This window comes from Lemur catta, chromosome 1 (genome assembly GCF_020740605.2).
Source record: "Lemur catta isolate mLemCat1 chromosome 1, mLemCat1.pri, whole genome shotgun sequence".
Lineage (NCBI taxonomy): Eukaryota > Metazoa > Chordata > Mammalia > Primates > Lemuridae > Lemur > Lemur catta.
This window is the reverse complement of record NC_059128.1, coordinates 67,351,787-67,370,135: the sequence shown is the minus strand read 5'-3', so window position 1 is coordinate 67,370,135 and position 18,349 is coordinate 67,351,787. Positions and strand designations below refer to the sequence as shown.

The following is an 18,349-nucleotide window of genomic DNA, read 5'->3' as shown; positions in this document are numbered from 1 at the left end:
TCTTTGGGTAATAACTTTTTTTTTTTTTTTTTTTGAGACAGAGTCTCACTGTGTTGCCCGGGCTAGAGTGAGTGCTGTGGCATCAGCCTAGCTCACAGCAACCTCAAACTCCTGGGCTTAAGCAATCCTACTGCCTCAGCCTCCCGAGTAGCTGGGACTACAGGCATGCGCCACCATGCCCAGCTAATTTTTTCTATATATATATTTTAGTTGGCCAGATAATTTCTTTCTATTTTTTTTTAGTAGAGACGAGGTCTCGCTCTTGCTCAGGCTGGTCTCGAACTCATGACCTCGAGCAATCCACCCGCCTCGGCCTCCCAGAGTGCTAGGATTATAGGCGTGAGCCACCGTGCCCGGCCTGGTAATAACTTAAGTGTGTGAAAAGATGATTATTTCCTGGACATAAGAACCCAAGGAGGGGAACAGGACATAGACAGACACGTGGCCTGTGCCTCAAGACACCTGTTTATTGGGGACACGACTCTGCGACAGGGATGACAGGAATCGTACCAAAAATAGCGACGTCTACAGGGCCCCTGATGGGGCAAGAAGGGTACAGTGCCCCCCACCCCCACCCCTTGTACAAAAATAAACTCTCACGCCTATGGACCAGCAAAGACTGGCAGAGTGGCGCCTCAACAGGGACACAGCCTTCTCTGCCAGCCCTGGGACCCCGTTCTTTGACCCTCACCTCTGCCACTTCTAAGGCACTGTGACTCCCTTGGGCTGGGTGGGTACCGCCCGCCCACCTTCCTACGCCCACCGCCTCCTCCACCTCTGGTCCGCCCGGGGCTGGGATGTGGGTCCCACGCTGCCCCCTGCTGGCTGCTCTACCCAACTACCTCTAGCGCTCCCCCGCTCCGGCGGGGTAAACTCACTAAGCTAATCGCCCCTAAGAGGGCTCCCTACCGTTCTTGCCCCGCCAGCCCCGCCTCTCCCGATCTCGACAGCCCGGGGCCCTCCTCCCCTTCCTGCAAGGGACTGGGAGGGGTCGATCCTGATGGTGCTCGGGTATAGGGAGGGGACGCGTCAGCCTGGGGTGGCCGGCGGCCCCGAGCCCGGCGGCTGTGGTGCACTTGAAGGTGCAAGGCCATGAGCTCGGGGGCTCCAGTGGCAAAGGGGCAAAAGAGGCAACGGTGGAGGGCACCCCCCGGCCCGGCCTCGCCTCCTGGCCCAGCCCGCAGGGACAGGTCCAGGGGTTCGGCCTCACCGCCTCGCCCGTTGCGCAGGGTCCTCCCGGGACTGGCGGGTTTCCGACGGGACCCCGGCCCGGCACCACTGGAAGGAGGCCGGGGGCTTGCAGTGCCCTCGACCCAGGCTGCAGGTTGCGGAGCCGACTTGGCTCCGGACGGCGGGGCCGAACCCCGCTGGGAAGGGGGAGGTGGCTCTGGGGGTGGCCCGGGGCCTGCTCCGCTCCTCTGCTCTCGGTGATGGCGCTGCAGGTGATACTTGAGCGAGCCGGATTGGGTGCCCGCGTAGTCGCAGTGCGGACACTTGTAGGGGCGCTCACCTGAGGAGAGTGGGTGGGATAGGGTCACGAGGTTATGATCACTGCACACCCCCACCCGCATTTCGCTCAATTTACAGACCTTATTCTCAGGACCAGGGAAAAAAAAGCTGCCTCTCCCTCCCGTTTTGACTTAATAAAGGGAGATTTCCTCAACTGATCTCTGGCCAATTCGAAGGCTTCCGAACGAAGGTCACCTCTCGGCGATTCCCGTAGCCCTCACCTTTCTTGCTGCACTCCAGTCCCCTCCCCAAGCCAGAGGATGCCCCCCTCACCTGTGTGCACTCGCAGGTGCACTTTGAGGTGATGCGCTGAGCGGAAAGATTTTCCACAGAATGGGCAATCCTTGCCGGTGGCCCCCCGGCCCCCTTCAGGCCGGGTCCCTCCAACCAACAGCCCGTTCTCTTCTGCAATACACACGTCAGGAAGTAAGAGCGGCCCTTCGTCCTGTCTGGGCCACGCGCTCCCACCACCCCCATAAGAGTGCTTCCCCTCGGGGACCAGGAGGAAACAGCGGGTTGAGGGGACCCTTAAGTGTTGAATTTGTTGTGAGTTAAGAATTAGTGTCCTCAGAAGATGGCGAAGCCTCCGGAATAAAAATTAAAAAAAAAAAATCTCAGAAGAAATAAAAGGTCCTTTCTAAAAGGAAGCTACAGGAGGAGAGTGGTGGCGTCAGAGTTGGCCGAGGATGAGGGGTACCCGGAGAGAGGAAGGTCCCTACGTACCCTGCGTGGTGGTCGATCTTGCCTGGGCCCCCGTAGCAGGCGTAGAGTGCCCTGGCCCCTCGCCCGGGCGCGGGTGCAGGGAAGCCAGAGGGCCCAGCGACCTGCCCCGAGCCCAGGTCTCCTCCTCCGCCTCCACCACCTCCTCTTCCTCCTCCGGCTCCTCTGTGCGGTGTCGCCGAGCCCGTGCGGGGAGAGCAGAGGGCAGTGGGCGGAAGCCTCCAAAGCTGCGGCCGGCGCCAGGCTCCGCACCCTCACCATTGGGCCGGCCTTCGCCAGCTCGCAGGCTCAGGTAGCCCAAGAGGCTCGGGGGCTCACGGCGCTCAGCAGGGGTGGGCGCCGGGGCCAAGAGGAGGGCTGGGCCCAAAGGCTCATAGGCCAGTAGGCCCAGATCAGGAGGCTGGGGGGCCCGGGCAGGCCCGGAACCGGGCCCCGGGGCACGCAGTGGACCCAGCTTGCTGGCGTGCACCTTCATGTGGTTCTTAAGGAACCAGGGCTCCTTGAAGCAGCGGCCACACACGGGACACGCATGATCGAAGGAAGCCTTGTGCTTGCGCATGTGGCCCTTGAGAAACCAGGACTGTGTAAAGCTCTGGCCGCACACTTGGCAGCGGAACTCCGGAGGTGCGGGAGGCTCCTCGGGAGCGGCAGGAGTGGGGGCCGGGGTTGCCTCACGTTCGGGCTCGGGCTCGGGCTCAGGGACCGATCTAGGTTCAGGCTGGGGTGGAGGCTGGGGCTGGGGCGCAGCGGAGGTAGCCGCCAGGGGGCGCTCGGGAGCCCCGTGGGCCGTCAGGCTGTGGTGCAGCAGCTCCTCCTCCTGGCTGGAGCCGAAACTGCACAGGCCGCACTTCCAGGGCCTGTGCAGGATGTGCAGATGGCGTTCCCGCTCCGCCGAGGTGCGAAACTTGCCTTTGCAGTAGGGGCAACGGAAGGCGGACGATGGAGGAGCCTGGGGCGGCGCCAGACCCTCAGTGGCAGGGGTGGTCTGCATGCCCCCTGAGCTTCGGGCTCTCCCCAATCGGGCCTCGCGCAGTAGCGCGCGCTCCTCCAACTCCAGCAACAGGCGTGCAGCGGGGCTACGCGGACGTTCAGGCTGGTGCGTGCGCAGGTGCGAGCGCAGCAGAGCCCGCTGCGCTGCGCGGTGGCCGCAATGCGGGCACTGGAAGGCCTGGGAGCCTGGATGCGCCCGCAGGTGCAAAGCCAGGATGGAGTTGAACCGGAAGCGCTTCCCGCAAACAGGGCAGGGGAAGCGCCTTTCGCCTGCACGACTCTCAGACCAGGTCACTGCTCCCATCCCGGGCGACCCCGCGCTCACGCCTGGCCCGTTGGAGTAGCGTTGCAGATCCAGCTCGCCGTCGAAAGCCGGCGGCGACGGCGCTAAGTGGCCGCCAGGGGCACGGGGACGTGAGCCCTGTGGAGAAAGATGGAAGTAGAGCAAAGGGTGGAAAACGGAGAGCTGTGGAGGAAGCAAGGGGATCGAGGACCAGAACACGAGGGAAGGTGGACTGGGGCCTGAACCAGGAACACTGGGTGCCACTCACCTCGGGAAGTTGGGGGATGGATGGGAATTGAGATGTTGGAGCCAAGAAGATAATTTCTAATAATGGGAGGTCAAAGAAAGAGGTAGGCAGGGGAGGAGTATGCAGTTATAAGTACTTGTAAGTTGAGGCCAGAGCTTCACTCACCTCCATGGACCCCCTTCACATTCTTTGGTTCTGGGGAGTGCAGGGAAGAGGAGGAAAAGCTGCTAATGAAGGCAACAGGTGCTGAGGAGCTAAAGCAAGAGAGACAGATTTGGAGGAAAAGATGAGCCCTGATTTTCAGCTGTGGAAAGTCACCCTCTACCCCAGAATCTTAGCACCTTGTATCCTAAAACCTATCCCTTCTCCCTACTTGCATCTGAGGCACAGGAGGCAGCTGTACTAAAAAACTGTACCCCTTGATTTGCCAAGCTCACGAGGCTCCCTAATAACCCAGGTTTCTTCCCCAAATTAGACATTTTAAATGTCTGGTCCAGAACCACCACGACCATCCCACCCCCCTGGTGGTAGGGAAACCATCACAGTATACCCCTCTCCCATTTGGGTTGGGCTGCACAGTGTGATGAACAAATGGGGTGGGCCTGCCATGCTCCCCAGTTATCCAGGTGGAACCAGTTGCTCTCAGACCCTTAACTGACCAGCCAGCCAAACATCCTTCCAGGTTCCAATGCTTCCTTCTGCCCTTACCCCGTCTTTCTGTCTTTTCCCCCCTCATTCTCCCTCCCTCCGCCTGGATTCCTGATCCATTCATTTCCATTCATTACAGAGACTCATTCATGCATGGGAGAGAAACACCTCCCAGCAGCAGAGAGTCTGAAGACAGACAGAGGGGGAGGGGCATGAAGGGGGAGAGAGCCAGAGGGAGAGGGAATGAAGAGAGAGTTGGGGGAGGAGTGGAAGTTAAGGGGCACGGCCAGCCTGGGGAAAGGGTTAAAAACTGCAAATACCGTATAGGATTCATCCCCTTGTTTCAAACCTTGGAGCCTGTGGTATGATGGGGCATCTGAGCCCCTTTGTCCAGGGCTGTTCCGAGGCAGGCTTTCCTCCTCTCTGCAGGGGAGAGGCTCCCTCACACAAGAGGAGGATTACACTGGCTCTGAGCTCAAGAGGCTGGAGTGAGGGATGGGGGGCGGGGCTGGGCCATCTGCACAGATAGGGGCTCAGCACATGCTCTGAGCAGGAAGGGGTTAAAATTCTCCAGGCTAAAATTCCCTAGGCCTGGGACGTGCAGACCTCCAGTGCTAGGGAAGGAGAGGAGCACTGAGAGGAAGAGGATGGGGTGGGGGTATTCCTGATTCTAAGCTGCAGAGGAGATCAGCATTAGGACTTAGAAGCAACCCTAGAATTAAGATTCATGGAAATAGGCCTGAGAGGATGACCAGAAGTCATCCAGTCTACCTTTTTGCCTCCATGTAGAATTGTATCTGGTCAAGGCTAAATGAATGTGGGCCTAACCTATTTTTTTGCCTAAGATAGAAAGAATATTTGAGATATAAAGAACTTCCTTACGATAGGCATTATGAAACTGAAATGGGTTACTGAGAAAGAAAAGGATTCAAGCATTATTTAGCTTAAGGATCTTCAATAGAAGAGAACTGGGCCAAGAGTCAGCCCTGCTTATCAGCAGAGAGAAAAGGCTCTGGAGGTCCAGGACTTCTTTAATTTTCAACATTTAGTGGATGTGGTAAGACTGCATGAAGGGGAAGGAACCTGTTACATGTGGAATCTGGGCTATAGTAGTATTATTAGCAGAAGGTTAATTAACAAAGTGTCCTTGTCCAAGGGTCACTAGATGACCTCCACTACCATTTAATATGTGTGTTTCTATGGCTCCAAACTAGGGCACCCACTCTCATCCTCTGGATTCTCCCAATAAACTCCTTTCCTGGGACTAAGAGCCTAGCTGGGCTCACTGAATAGTGTCATGAAAGGTGAGTAATAACAGGCTGAGGGGTATAAGGCTATTGTGGGCCCAGTCTGACCATTAATAGCCCTATAACCTTCAGTAAATCACTTAACCTCCCAGTTTACTCATCTGTAAAACAGGGGGTTGGACTAATTTATATTGATAGTCCCTTCCAACTAGAAGAAAGTTTTGTGGTTCTAAGTCACAGGACCCTTCTGGACCCCAGAGAGATGTTAAAATAAATGGTCATTCCTTCAGTACCATGGAGAGTGCAGTGGGCTACCAGAGAAGCCACTTTGGCCACCTCAGTACCATAGATAGAGCTATGACGGGATAGAGGGGCCCCGTTTGCCATTTTAGCATCACAGATAAGGCACTGAGAAAAGCTAAAGAATTTTTTTTTTTTTAATTCCTATCTGGAAACCATAGGAAAAAAAAAACCAGTGGTACCAGAGGGATTATTTTGGCCTTTTGGATATCACTGAAAATAGACAGAGGTAATAGAAAATAGATGTAACTAGAAGAATTTTAATTAGCTATAAGGAGTGTCCTCACAGTCACAGTTTGTACATCCTGGAATGAGTTACTGAGGCATCATATTTGGGTCCATCACATTCTGTTGCTCTCCTGGGGATTCCCGGAACATCCTGGTGTACAGCCAATCTGGTATATTCAGAGGAAGCAGATGGCGGGGAGAGGGGGAGCTGGGAATACTGCATGGTCATAGCTGACTAACCTATGCGCACATACTCTGATTCTGAGAAGATTCCAGGGCCCCTAAAACTGTCTTAGGATAGCAAGCAAAATTACTTCATGGGAAGCTGGCCTCATATCCGAGGCAAGAAAAGTAGGAAGAGGGCAAAGCTCCCCTCCCAAAACAAAACAACAACAAAAAAACACTTTGCACATAACAAGTTACAGGATGGAAATACAGTAATATACAAGAAGGCCCAAACTGAAGCTGAATTTCCCAGCAGGGAAAGTTTCCCCAGAAGATGGCCTAACATCAACAAAACTCACTGAGACATCTTCCTAGGCTCGGTCAAGATCTCCCGAATCATCTCCACACCAAACCAGGTTCCAAGTGTCTAGCCCATGATTTTTTCTCAATAGAGGAAAGCACTGACAGGGACTAGGATTCTATGAACTGACTTGGAACCTAGGTCATGCATGTATTGCCAGAGGACAATAATCACAGAGTTTTCTATAGTTGGCCCTTAAACACTGCCATGAGACTTGGCCAGACAGTAGCACTGACCTACTTTCCACCTCCACTGGGAATCAGGGGTTATCTTGCCCTTATTTAGATTCCACAGGGATGCAGGGCCTGGGATAGGGATCAGAAATCTTTCAAAAGCAACAGGCCAATTATTCTTACATGCTAAGACAGCACTGGTGGGGAAGAAGTGTGGACCATCAAACCTTACTGAATAGAGAAGGATGCAATGGTTGGTAAAAAGACTTAGAAACGACTGGTATATAGAAGCATCTGCTAAATGGACCACAAAGATTGTCCCTCAAGCTTTGTGGTTCAAAAGTTTTTAGGGTCAAAGTGTAAGGGGCAGGGGTTCAGGACTTCTGGGGTTTGGCTGTAACTAGGCCTCTGTCTCTGGTCATCTTTAATACTTGATGTTTTTCTCTGTGTTGAGAAACCTACACCTCCCAAGTCTGCTAACAATTATGATTACCACTGCACTAGATGTGGTTAAAAGGAAAGGAAACTTCTTAGGTGGTCTAGAGTCAAGACTACCTTGATCACATAGAAGTGCCAGTTGTTCACTTTTATGGTCTCCTCTCCAGGCCCTCTGAATCTCACTGCTCAGATAGCTGCTTCAAATCCACCCCACTTCACAGTTTGCCTGCCTTTTACACCTAGTTCTTGGTAAAGCCTCCGTCCTTCCATCCTCACTCTCCTTAGTCGGGGGCATGGAACCTCAGTCATGGACTCCAAACAGACACCAGAAAGCAAGGGAAAGGTACACCTGCTCACCTGCTGCCAACCCACCACGGTGAATCTTATCCCAGAGGCATGTCCTAACATGACCCCGATTCTGAAAGTTCTGGAGGACCTGGATTGGGGGAAGGGGGGTATGTAGCCAGCCCTAACTCCCCTTAACTGAAGCTGACCCTAGAAAAGTCAGTCTTAGCACCCACAGGAGCTTCAGTCCTCAGACTGGGAAGTGGGGGGGGGGTGGAGGGTGGGCAAAAGAGCCCCTGGGAAAATCCCCCTCCCAGAAATAGGTTGGCAAGTAGGGTATGATCTGTGATCCCACAGGAGAGGTTTTCCCAGCAGCACCTCAGACCCCTCCCGGGAAAGATAAGCCAGAAGGATGATGGGGGGCAGGGGTGGGAGATAGGGAGGCCAGGGCTCAGCTACCCCTGGCCAGGAGAACAAAAGCTGAGTTACAGCCGCCTCCGCTGCAGCCGCGGGCCGAGCTCTTTGTGACACTTTGTTTGGGACGCAGAGAGGGAGGCACCCCCCATCCTTTCCCCTCCTCCCACCCCGCCCCCCCGCCCCGGCTCCCGGAGAGTTTGGGTTCCTTCCCCCTCCCCCACCAGCCCTACCTGGGCCGGGGGGGCGCGCATCCACTCAGGCTCGCGGCTCAGCAGCCCCGCACCCCCCAGGCCCCTCGCGCCCTGCCTTCGGGCCCCTACAAAGACACTCGCCACCCCCGCCCCCACTCCACCCCCGTTGGCCCTTCCCCTTTGGTGTCCGCTCCCCCGGCTCTTCCACCTGGCCCCCCCTCTCTCGGGGCCCCCCTAGCTCTCCAGGCTTCTGAGGCCGCCACCCCCACCCCGCCCCCCCAGGAGCTCTGGGCGAAGTTTGCTTGGGGCCGAGCCGGCGCCCCTCCCCCGCCCCCGCCCCCTGCACCTGCTCCGAGTCGGGCGCGCGGAGCGGGCCCCCCCTCCGGGAGGGGGGGAGGGGGCCGGGGGCGGGGGCCGGGTGGCGGACGGGGGGGGCCGGGAGTGGGGGGAGCGGCTACTCACGAGCCCCGGGCGGGCGGCGGCGGAGCGGGCGGCGGCGGCGGCGGCGGCGGGCGGCGGGCCGGCGGCGCGGGCGTCAGCGTTACGTGGGGCCGGGGGAGATGCGCCGGGCCCCGGCCCCCCCGCCCCCGGCCCGGCCCCCGCCCCCTCCCCGGTCCCCCGCCCCCGGCCCTGGCCCGCATTGTGTGCGGCGGGAGGCGGCCCGGCCATTAGCATGCGGGGGGCGGCGCGGCGGGGCTGGGAGCCGCGCGGGAGCTGGGTTCTGGCTCCGGGGACAGGGAGCAGGGGACCCCGGGAGCCGCGAGAAGCCGCCGCCAGGGGCGGGGTGCGGGCAGTTTGGAGACTGGGGGCGCTGTCGGAGGGAGGGAGAAAGGGAGGGAGCGGGGGTGGGGCGCACAGACGATTCCAACAGGAGACTGGAAGAGATTTTGAAAGGTCATCTCGTCCTTCCCCCAGCCTCCAAGCAGCACTGCCCCTCCCACCCTAAACCCGGACATACCAGGGAAGGAGTTGGCTCTGCCGCTCTTTCTGCCCCAACATGCACAGACTCGGGAAGTTCTTCCTGGGGTTTTATCTCAAAGCCTCTCCCTTACAATTTCTGTCTCTCTTTGGGGGGAGGAGGAGGGGCGATTATAGACATAGTTAATGTCGGCCGTATAAGAAACATTATTAAAGTTACTCTTCGGTCCTTTCTGTTCTTTATAAACAATTCCCTCTCCTTCCTCTAGAATTCTATTTTCCATTCCTCAAGTCACTTTAATGGCTCTTCAATACAACAAATATTTACTGAGTGCTTACTAAGTACCAGGCACTGTACTCAGCGCTGTAGGGGATCCACAGAGGAGAAGGATGTGCTACCTTCCTTCCAGGAGATTGTAGTCTAGACGGAGGCTACAAACTTGTAAGTAGTATATTCATGTTAAGTCAATATTTACTGAATGCATGTTCACATATTTAATGGCATATAATCCTTACAATGACTCTCTATAATATAATTAGTCCTAAGTTACAGGTAGGGAAAATGAGGCTCAAGGAGTCTCTTTCTCCACTGGCCTGCAAACTCAGGGATCCTCAGTGCAAGCCCAACATCTCACATCACCACCAAACAAAATTAATGCACATGAGGATTGAGGAGGGAGGAGCAGACACACAACAGTTCTCTGAATCCCTTTAAAATGTGATTTGCTCTCCCCAGGAAAGAAAAGATCGGATACAGTGCTTCAGCGGTGTTGGCTCAGCACTGGGTAGGGCAGAAGTGACTTATAAAGAAGGCCATTTGCCTCCCAGAACCTTGCCTTTTGGTACTAACTCCCAGGGGTCTTCTGGCTCAGTCTTCTTCTATTATGAATAATAATAAATAATGATGATGATGGTAGCCACTAACATTTATTGAGCACTTATAGTACCGGGTGCTAGGCTAAACTGGTTCATATGAGTTTTTCTCTTTTAATGCTCAAGGCAACCCCTTGAGATTGGTATTATAAACTTCCCTTTATAGGTAAGGAAAGAGAGAGATTAAGCAACTTGCCCAAGGGCACCCAGGTAGAACTGGGATTTGTATGAAGGTCTGGTTGTCTCCAGACTTCAGGCTCTGCCCCAAGATGGGCCTTTCCTATCTTTGATCTATAGAGCATGTATTTGGGCTCAGCTTGTTTTGCTTCCTATTGTAGAAATAAATGTCCCTAGCTTAGCTTCTGAATAAGCCTTTTAGTATGTGGGCATCTGTGTGACCTCATCAACAGCACTAATGGTTATTAAGCACTTGCTGTGAATTAACAACCCTTTACAGTCATATCGTTAGCTCCCATTTGTCAGAGAGCAAACTGAGAATCAAATAGGTAGAATAATGTGTCCCAGGTCACATAGCTAGGAAAGTGGCAGAGCTAAGATTCTAGTCCAGGCCTATCTGACTGTAAGGCAACTTCTCTCTCAAAAATATTAATTGTTGCAATAGTATCCTTTCCAAGATTCACCATTTAAGGACCATCTTCCATATATGTCTAGCTGCAGGTTATCACTGAGTCAAAAACAATCCCCACCATAAACAAGGCTCCCCATCTATTATTCAATTATTCAGTTCAGAATAAATACTTCAAGAAAGGAAGGAGAAAGAAGAAAGTGTCCAGACAGTGAGAAACATGAAAGCCAGTAGAAGTAAACCATACCTGGTCTGGGGACAAAGCTGCAAGTGGTAATGACAGGGGACCGATCCAGACAAAAAGTGGGATCTCTCCAGGGAAGAGCAAGCAATTTGAGGAGGAAGCCAAAGAAAGGAAAAAGATTAGATGGAAATGAAGGGAAATTAAGGTCCAAGGTTGATAGTGTCCATGGGGATGAGGTGAGTGAAACCAGAAGAGAAGCCGGGATGGACAGAAATGGGGACAAGGGGAAATGGGAACAGCGTGAGGCAGGGCTGGGCGTCTTGTGGAGTGAACTGAGGCTGCTGTCTACCCAGGGACACTCCCTGGATCCTTAGGCCTTCACAGGGACCTTTGCCCTACCACACCCCAGCCCTGACAGCCTTTCTCTGCCAGGAGAAGTTTGTCCGTCTGCTCTGAGCTACCAAGCTCCTCAGCAGTCCTAGGATCCATCTGTGTCCCAACCTTTTGGAGTAGCTGCTTCAGACTAGGTACGTGTGAGGCCCTGGGCTTCAACTCCCTGGATATTGGGAGAGGGCAGAGGGGTAGCTGAAAATGATGTTGTTGCATGTCCTATTTCCTGATAGGACCCATAATGCATTTTTCCCAACCTAGGAAGCACCCAGCTCTTGTGGTCAAGGGCCCCATGGAGGAGAGAACTGGACAGCGAGAGGAGGAGAGATGCAGCCTCCGTCTGAAAAAGCTGCAGCACTGGGCAAGGCACAGGCAGAGTGGGCACCTCTTGGTGCTGGCGGTGAGGCCAGGCTGCCCCACCCCAGTTCTCAGCATATCCACTTGTACCCAATTCAATTTCTTCCATCCATGTTTAGTGAGCACCTACCATGTGCCAGAAACTGTGCTAGGCTCTGAGTGGGAGGAGGGTGGAGGAAACAGAAATAAACAAGGCAAGACCCTTCATCTCCAAGTAGCTTCTATCATGTGGGGAAAATATACAGGTAAGTAACTAAACTACAACATGAGGCAGAAAAATATGATATTTACTTTTTAATTATCACCTCCTTCACTGCCCTTAGTTGACTACTTTCCTCCACGTACATTCATCCCAACCGCCAAGCTCTAGAAGAGGTAGGGGTTGGGAGGAGGGAAAGGAATCCCTGACAGTGCCCTCTCAACTACCTGTCCTGTCCCCCAGGTGAGTCAGCTATGGCTGGCGTTGACTGTGGTGCCCTTTGCTGTCGCCGTTGCCTGCCTGAACTCTGATTGTCACATGGCCACAGCACTACCTCTTGGGCCTGGGGCCTCAGTAAGATCCACTGCAAAGGAGGGTGGAAGGAAGGCCCTGGAGGCCCCTCCCTAATAGGGCCAGAGCTCAACACTTGCCCTTTTCACCATTCAGGGTCTCCTCACTGGGATTGTCACCCTTGAGCTTCACAGAGCACCCAGTCTCTGGAAGGTGAGAGAGGAAAAGAATGCAGTATTGTGCTCTTACCCTGCAAAACAGACACACATATACCCCTCACCCCAGGAAGTGACTCTAAGTGTTGACTCATCCTCTTAGCTGTCCAACACTGGCTGGCCTAAAAGACTGATGAGGGAGAGCAAGAAAGTTAGAGGGATGATGGCTCTGTTTGGAGGCGGAGAAGCAGGAGCCAAGTTTTGTTTTCAGCTAGGCTGTAGGTGGGGCTTGAGGTTGGAATGAGCCTCCTAGGCTGGGCAGGGCTGAGCTGGCTCAACTGGCAGGTGCGGGCCATGATGATATTCAACACCTTCAACCTCATCTTGGGTTTCATCGTGGTGGTGGTCGAGGTGATGAAGACAGCCTTGGGGTCGGCCCCAACTGCACCCTCCCAGGTATGGGTGAATGAAGGAAAAGGTGGGAGAATGAAGAGGCAAGAGGAGATGGAGAGGCAAAAGGGCAAAGCAAACAAGTGCTGGGTCCCTGCAGCATCCTCAGCCCTGTCTACCTGCAGCTGGCTGGCTTGCTGGTGCTGGAGCTCAGCGCTGAGGCCTTCACCCTAGCGGGAGTGCTGATCTCAGTGTATGCCCTATTCCTGCTGAGCCAGAGGAAGCCAGGATGCTGCAGGAGCCAGAGTCTGCACTACCAGGAGCTGCAGGAGGTATTGGGGGCAGGGAGGAAAGCAGCTAGCTGCCAGCCAATTTTTCCATGGGCTATTCTGGTCAGTGGCACTTAAGGGAAAACAATCAGGCAGGAGGGACATTAAGAGGTCCTAGAATGAAACTAATTGACTTTCTGGCTTTGGACATATCTCCCCTAATGGTGGGTAAGAGGTGGGTATCTAAATGATTGGGGATAGAAGAGGCAGCATTAGGAAGCTGCCTAAATATTGGAAGGGCTTTGGGAAACACGAGAAAAAATGGAGGAGGAAGCAGTTGCTTCTGTCTGTGGTTTCTCCTTTCTTACCCCTACAATTTGCTTACACCTCTGTCTGGTTTTCAGGGCCTCTCTGAGTTGGAGGAGGTTCCTGGTTTGGAGAGCAGTCCCACGGTGGCCAGCACAGGAAACTGAACAAGTGAGAGAGTGGGCAAGGGGGAGCAGACAGCTGTTGATCTCCTGCTACCCTGAGGGAGCGCTCTCCAGACATTCCTGCATCCCAGCCTACCGAACTCAGAAGCTAGCTGGACTCCCTTGATAACTACATGCTATCTGGCGGGGAGCCTTCAGTCCTTACTCAGAGCGGGCCCCTTTCCTTACCCGTCCCCGCTAGGGGAAAATATACCTGCACGACAGTCCTCCCTCACCTCACCTCCCTGAAAAGCTGCTTCCTCCCTTGCATCCCTATGCCCCCTCCCCGCTGCCTTTCCATACAGCTTCACATCTGCTTTATCTCACTATTCTCTTCTGTCCACCTTTCACAATTCCATTCACTCCAAGCCCCGGTTCCCACACACGCCAACTCTGAATCCAATTCAGGGATGCTCCAGTTTCTCCTTCGATCCAGTCCCTTTCTACTCTAGCGGAGACTACAAGTCCCAGGACACCCCGCTACCCCGTGACCTGCTGGGAAATAAAGAGCCTTCCCCCCGCGGTGGGGGCGCTGTGCATCTGCTGAGTGACGCGAGGCGCTGGAAGTCAGGGCCTAGCCGAGTTTCCTCGGACGCGACCACTGGCCCCGTGTTCGGGGAGGAGCTGGGCAGACAGTCCTGCGCGGGGGCGTCGCCACCCCGGCCACGGCAACTGAGAGCTGACTCTGGATCCACGTCCCTGTCGCCGGCAGCTTCAGAGACCGGCGAGAGCTAGAGGCTGGCGCTTAGCAGAGCTGGGGTTTCCCAGAAGCTGTCGCTGCACCCCCTCGCACGAGGGCCCAGGTCCAAAGTCCTGAGACTTGGAGCGCGCGCGAGAAAGGGGTTGGAAATGATGAGTCAGAAGCGCGGGCCCTTTCTTGTCCCCCTCCCCCGGGGCCTGGGCGTCGGTGGAGGACAAGCTGGCTGGGCAGATGGGTGGACAGGGCAGGCGGAGGGAGGGACGCTGCCACCCGACCTAACACTTTCCCGCCTCTTGCGAGCACGCTGGTGTAGCGAGCCCGCGCGGCCGCCACCCTTTCTCTCCAAGGCGGGAGCGAGACTGCGCAGGCTCGGCCTCTTGGCAGCCCCGCCGACCTTTGATCCTGGCTGCGGACGCGTTGCTGAAGCTCTCGTTGCGCTCACACCCCACCGTTTATTACCTGTGCAAGTGTGCTCGGGTGGGCTTGGGAAAAGCCCAGGAAAGCTGGGAGCCCCACTAGCACCAGCCGGGCAGTTTACTAGCCGCTAAAAACTAGATATTGGCCAGAGCTGGAGTACTAGGAGAACTCACCCCAAATTCACACAGTGCCCAGGATGGGTGTTCGCCTTACACTCATTTTTGTTCCCATTTGAGAAGGCTTCTTTCCCTAGAGACCACTGCTTCTCCCGGCTTAGTCAAGCCCAGCCACCAGTGAGGGTAGGGCGCAGCCTGGCTGCCTTGCCTTGACATTGCAGTGGCGCCCGCTGCAGCTCCTTTCTGTTGGGATACCTAAGGAGTGGTAATAGTCTGTCTTATTGTGACAAGGTTAAGTGGGAATACTAGTGGGTGGGGACAGTTTTGCAATCAGGCTGTGGAATGGAGAAAAGATCTGGGCCTCCCTCATTTCTTCCTCCCTCTAATCTAACTGCCAGAATAATGGGAAGCCAATAATGAAGGGCCCTGAGAAAATTATTTTTTCCAAAGTCAGAAGGTGGTGGTAGATGAGGAAGCTGAGGGAAGCAAATCAACAATTTGCTGTGTCCTCCAGCTATTAGTGATGTGATCAGAAGTCTAGATATTGCATTCCAGTTCCTAAAGAAGCTCAGTAACCATCCAAATGAACCTGGTATTAATCAGGTTTCAGGGGTGGGGAACCTGTGGCCTCAAGGCCGCATGTGGCTCCTGGGTTAGGTTATGCTGTGATAAATGCCAAAACCTCAGTGATTTAAAACCACAGAGGTTGATTTCTCATATACATGTCCAAAGTAGGCTGGCAAAAGGTTCTGCTCGGGTACCCAAGCTGATGGAGCTCCACCATTTTGAGAGCCTACTGTGTCACCACGAGGCTTAAGGTTACTCACCTCAGAATGTGAAATAAGCATGAAAATTGTTCATGGGCTCTTAAATGCTTCTGCCCGGAAGGGATAAATGTCACTTCTACTCGTTGGCCAAAGCAAGTTATATAGCCACACTCAATACCAAGGAGGCAGGAAGGGCAATTTTACTTGTATGCCTAGAAGGTGAGAGAAAGCAGAAACACTTCATTAAAAGAAAAAGGATTAATCATTTGTGGTGATTCTTGAACAGCTTAGCAGTTGAAACTCATCTGTTCCAGCAGATATGCCCATATCTACTCAAAAAATAATGAGACTGGGAATCAGGAAATCTAGATTCTGATTCTGTTGCTCAGGAAAGTCAAACCTCTCTGAACTACATTTCGCTCACATGGAGGTTATAATAATATTTATCCTCTCTCTACTGGAGTAGCAAGGCTAAAATAAAATCACACATGGAAAAGTACTTTAAAACTGTAAAGCACTTCAGGAATTGAAAATAAATTGCCTATAGAGGCAAGAAGTGGTTGGAATGAGTGAAGCAGATTGGGTTTGAGGTAATAGGGAGTGGTAGGAACTGTGGCAAACAGAGCACACATTCTATTTAAAGACTTTACCCCCACTCAACTCCACCCAAAGTATTACCATGTGGAACTGTAGACTTGGTAGCACCATAGCTCCAATTTTCCTATAGAAATCAGAAATTCTGACTTTTTAAATGTGAAATCTTCTGATTTTAGAATGTTGATAATTTTTTAAAAATCAAGAGCCAGATTCAGCCTATAGTCCTTCAGTTATCAATCTCTGCATTATACAAGCATACAGTAGGAATTCACATTTTGGATATCCAATACAGTTCATGTAGACCTTGTGAAATACAAGTGTCTTGGAAAGATTAAATATCTTAAGTTCTTAAAACCTTTTTTAAAATCATATCCCTCTACGGCATTGGTTCTTAGGGAAGGGTCATTCTGTCCCCCTAGAGGATATTTTGCAATGTCTGGAGACATTTTTGGTAGTCACAACTGGGGAGTGGGGGTCAAGGGACTATGTAACGGCACATTAGATGAGATTTGGCATTTAATCCCAATGTTTCTAATACCCCTTTCCTGTGCATTATCCTCTGCCAACTGCAAGCGAAGACTCTTTGAGACTTGCCCCGTGTTCCTCATTATTCCGCCCTCCACACTGCCTATTGCCAGAGCCCCTGGCTGCTCCATGACAGCATTCTGCTTTGCGGCGGTGCTTCCCAGCAACCGCTGTCTCTGCCCCTTTCTTCATCAGTTTGGCAGCCTCTGTGGAGGTCACTCATTTTACTTGAATTGAAACTTCACAGAAAGAACTGTGACAAGGTTCCCGCTGACGTCAGTTTTTAAAGGCCGTGACCCCCATCTCTTGTTTCAGGCGTCGGAGAACTCCAGTTCATATGTGGCTTCATACGCAGCTGAATTCTGTGATGATTGGGAAATTCTTCATGCTGATTAATTTTACCCTCATTTCTTAGCAATTCAGTCATTTATTCTGTTTTTGAATACATGATGATAGACAACTGACGATATTTCACAAACGAATTCTCTTCCGTTTCTGGATCTGCTTTTTGGCAAGATGGCTCAGGTTGTGTGTCCCAGGCTGTGTCCTCTGCTGCCATCTCGTGGCCTCTTGGCTGACCGGGTGGGAGCCATTACCCCTAAGGTAATGGCGTTTGCCAGTGGCTTACTTGGGGAAAGAATCTCCTCTGCACGCTGTGGGGCTCTCCCCAAATCCTTCCCCTGCAGCAGGTCCCCCGAGGGCAGCAGCAGACGCGGCCTGGCGGGAAACCTGGGCCTTACGATGAGATAGGAGCCGCGGGGCCCCTCCTGGTCGTCCGCACCCCCTTGGGCCTCGTTGTCTGTTATGCAATGCTGGCCACGAGCCACAGAAATCAGGGAACTCAACTGCCCAGGAGTAATTGGAGCTGACCTGGCCTGCTTGGTGAGGCTGATGAATGCAGCCTCTCGCCGCTTGCCACCTGGGCTGGGATGCTCTTCATCTCAGTAAGAAATGAAGACTGCCCCATCGGGTTTCTGGATTCTGTTTCCTTGTCTAGGCCCATTTTTATGTTGCTCTGTGTGCATGCCCTTCATCTTGGCGGGGCCCCGCAAGTGCTGCCTCAAATTTGACGTTTGCTTGTTGGGCTGAGCAGGACAATGGCAGCGGTGTGATCAGGTATTTCCTATAAATATGACAGGAACTAGGCACTGTAGTGATCAGAGGTCCATCTTCAGGGGACAGGGAATGTGGGGGACTGGTGAGCTGCTGGTGACTGAGCAGTGGCTTATCACTGAAGGGAAGGCAGGAAAACATTTTTTTTTTAAGATGGTGCTTTTTTTATTATAATAATACTCATATATATATATATATATATATATATATATATACACACACACACACACACAGTTAAAAACCTTCCAGTTGGTACCGGAGTCCCCAGTTAGCCCCTCCCCTGACTCTCCCCAGCCCCCATAACCCCTAACCCCACCCTTCTCCAAAAAGAAAAGAGAGGGAGGAGAGGCAGAGAGGAAAAGGAAGAGGACTGCCTTTGGTGTTTGTTTTAACCTGCCTTCATCCATTATAATAATTCAGAAGAAAGAGCCTACTTGTATTAATATAATTTCCTAGGCTCTCAGGTGGGAGATAGCCATACTTAGAGGTAAATTGCTATTAAGCTGGTGTATGTTGCTTTTCCTTAAAATTCAGATGCTATTTACTTAATGGGACTCATCTTCTGTTTCTTTTATGTTGTTTTCTTTTTTGCCTACTGTTTTTTTTCTTGCCGTATTTCATTTACATTTTGTGTTGCATGTTTTTCTTGAATCTGCTTATCATCTGAATCATTGGTTTATTTTTCTTTTCGGAAACTTTTCCTAAGTTCTGTCCAGGAAGTTTCTTTATTGATTCTTGCCGTTGTAAAGTTTTTGTGTTTAAAATGGCTTTCCCCAAGTCCAAGCTCCCAAGACATTTAATTTGCTTTGCCTCTTTATATTTATGAGTTC

At 52.9% G+C, this 18,349-nt stretch overlaps 2 protein-coding genes across 8 annotated transcripts; one reads left to right on the top strand and one right to left on the bottom strand.

Annotated features, from left to right (window-relative positions):
- Window positions 1-447: 447 nt before the first annotated feature.
- ZNF219 (zinc finger protein 219) lies at window positions 448-9,364 on the bottom strand. 6 transcript variants are annotated; one of them, XM_045526872.1, is made up of 5 exons: window positions 9,161-9,364; window positions 3,915-4,003; window positions 2,233-3,640; window positions 1,783-1,914; window positions 448-1,510 (listed from the first exon to the last, which is right to left on the bottom strand). In XM_045526872.1, exons 2-5 carry the CDS (start codon window positions 3,918-3,920, stop codon window positions 906-908), a joined length of 2,151 nt encoding a protein of 716 aa, XP_045382828.1. In that variant the 5' UTR covers window positions 3,921-4,003; window positions 9,161-9,364; the 3' UTR covers window positions 448-905. The 6 variants fall into 6 exon arrangements, with proteins under 6 accessions (XP_045382828.1, XP_045382818.1, XP_045382802.1 ...); XM_045526862.1 differs by lacking the exon at window positions 9,161-9,364 and adding an exon at window positions 8,665-9,078; XM_045526846.1 differs by lacking the exons at window positions 3,915-4,003; window positions 9,161-9,364 and adding exons at window positions 7,667-7,745; window positions 8,665-8,681.
- On the top strand, window positions 8,932-13,826 carry TMEM253 (transmembrane protein 253). Of its 2 annotated transcripts, XM_045526903.1 has the most exons (8): window positions 8,932-9,562; window positions 11,196-11,290; window positions 11,415-11,553; window positions 11,953-12,063; window positions 12,157-12,213; window positions 12,501-12,611; window positions 12,731-12,877; window positions 13,219-13,826. In XM_045526903.1, exons 3-8 carry the CDS (start codon window positions 11,446-11,448, stop codon window positions 13,285-13,287), a joined length of 603 nt encoding a protein of 200 aa, XP_045382859.1. In that variant the 5' UTR covers window positions 8,932-9,562; window positions 11,196-11,290; window positions 11,415-11,445; the 3' UTR covers window positions 13,288-13,826. The 2 variants fall into 2 exon arrangements, with proteins under 2 accessions (XP_045382859.1, XP_045382868.1); XM_045526912.1 differs by lacking the exon at window positions 12,501-12,611 and having other exon boundaries at window positions 8,934-9,562.
- The last annotated feature ends 4,523 nt before the right edge of the window (window positions 13,827-18,349 follow it).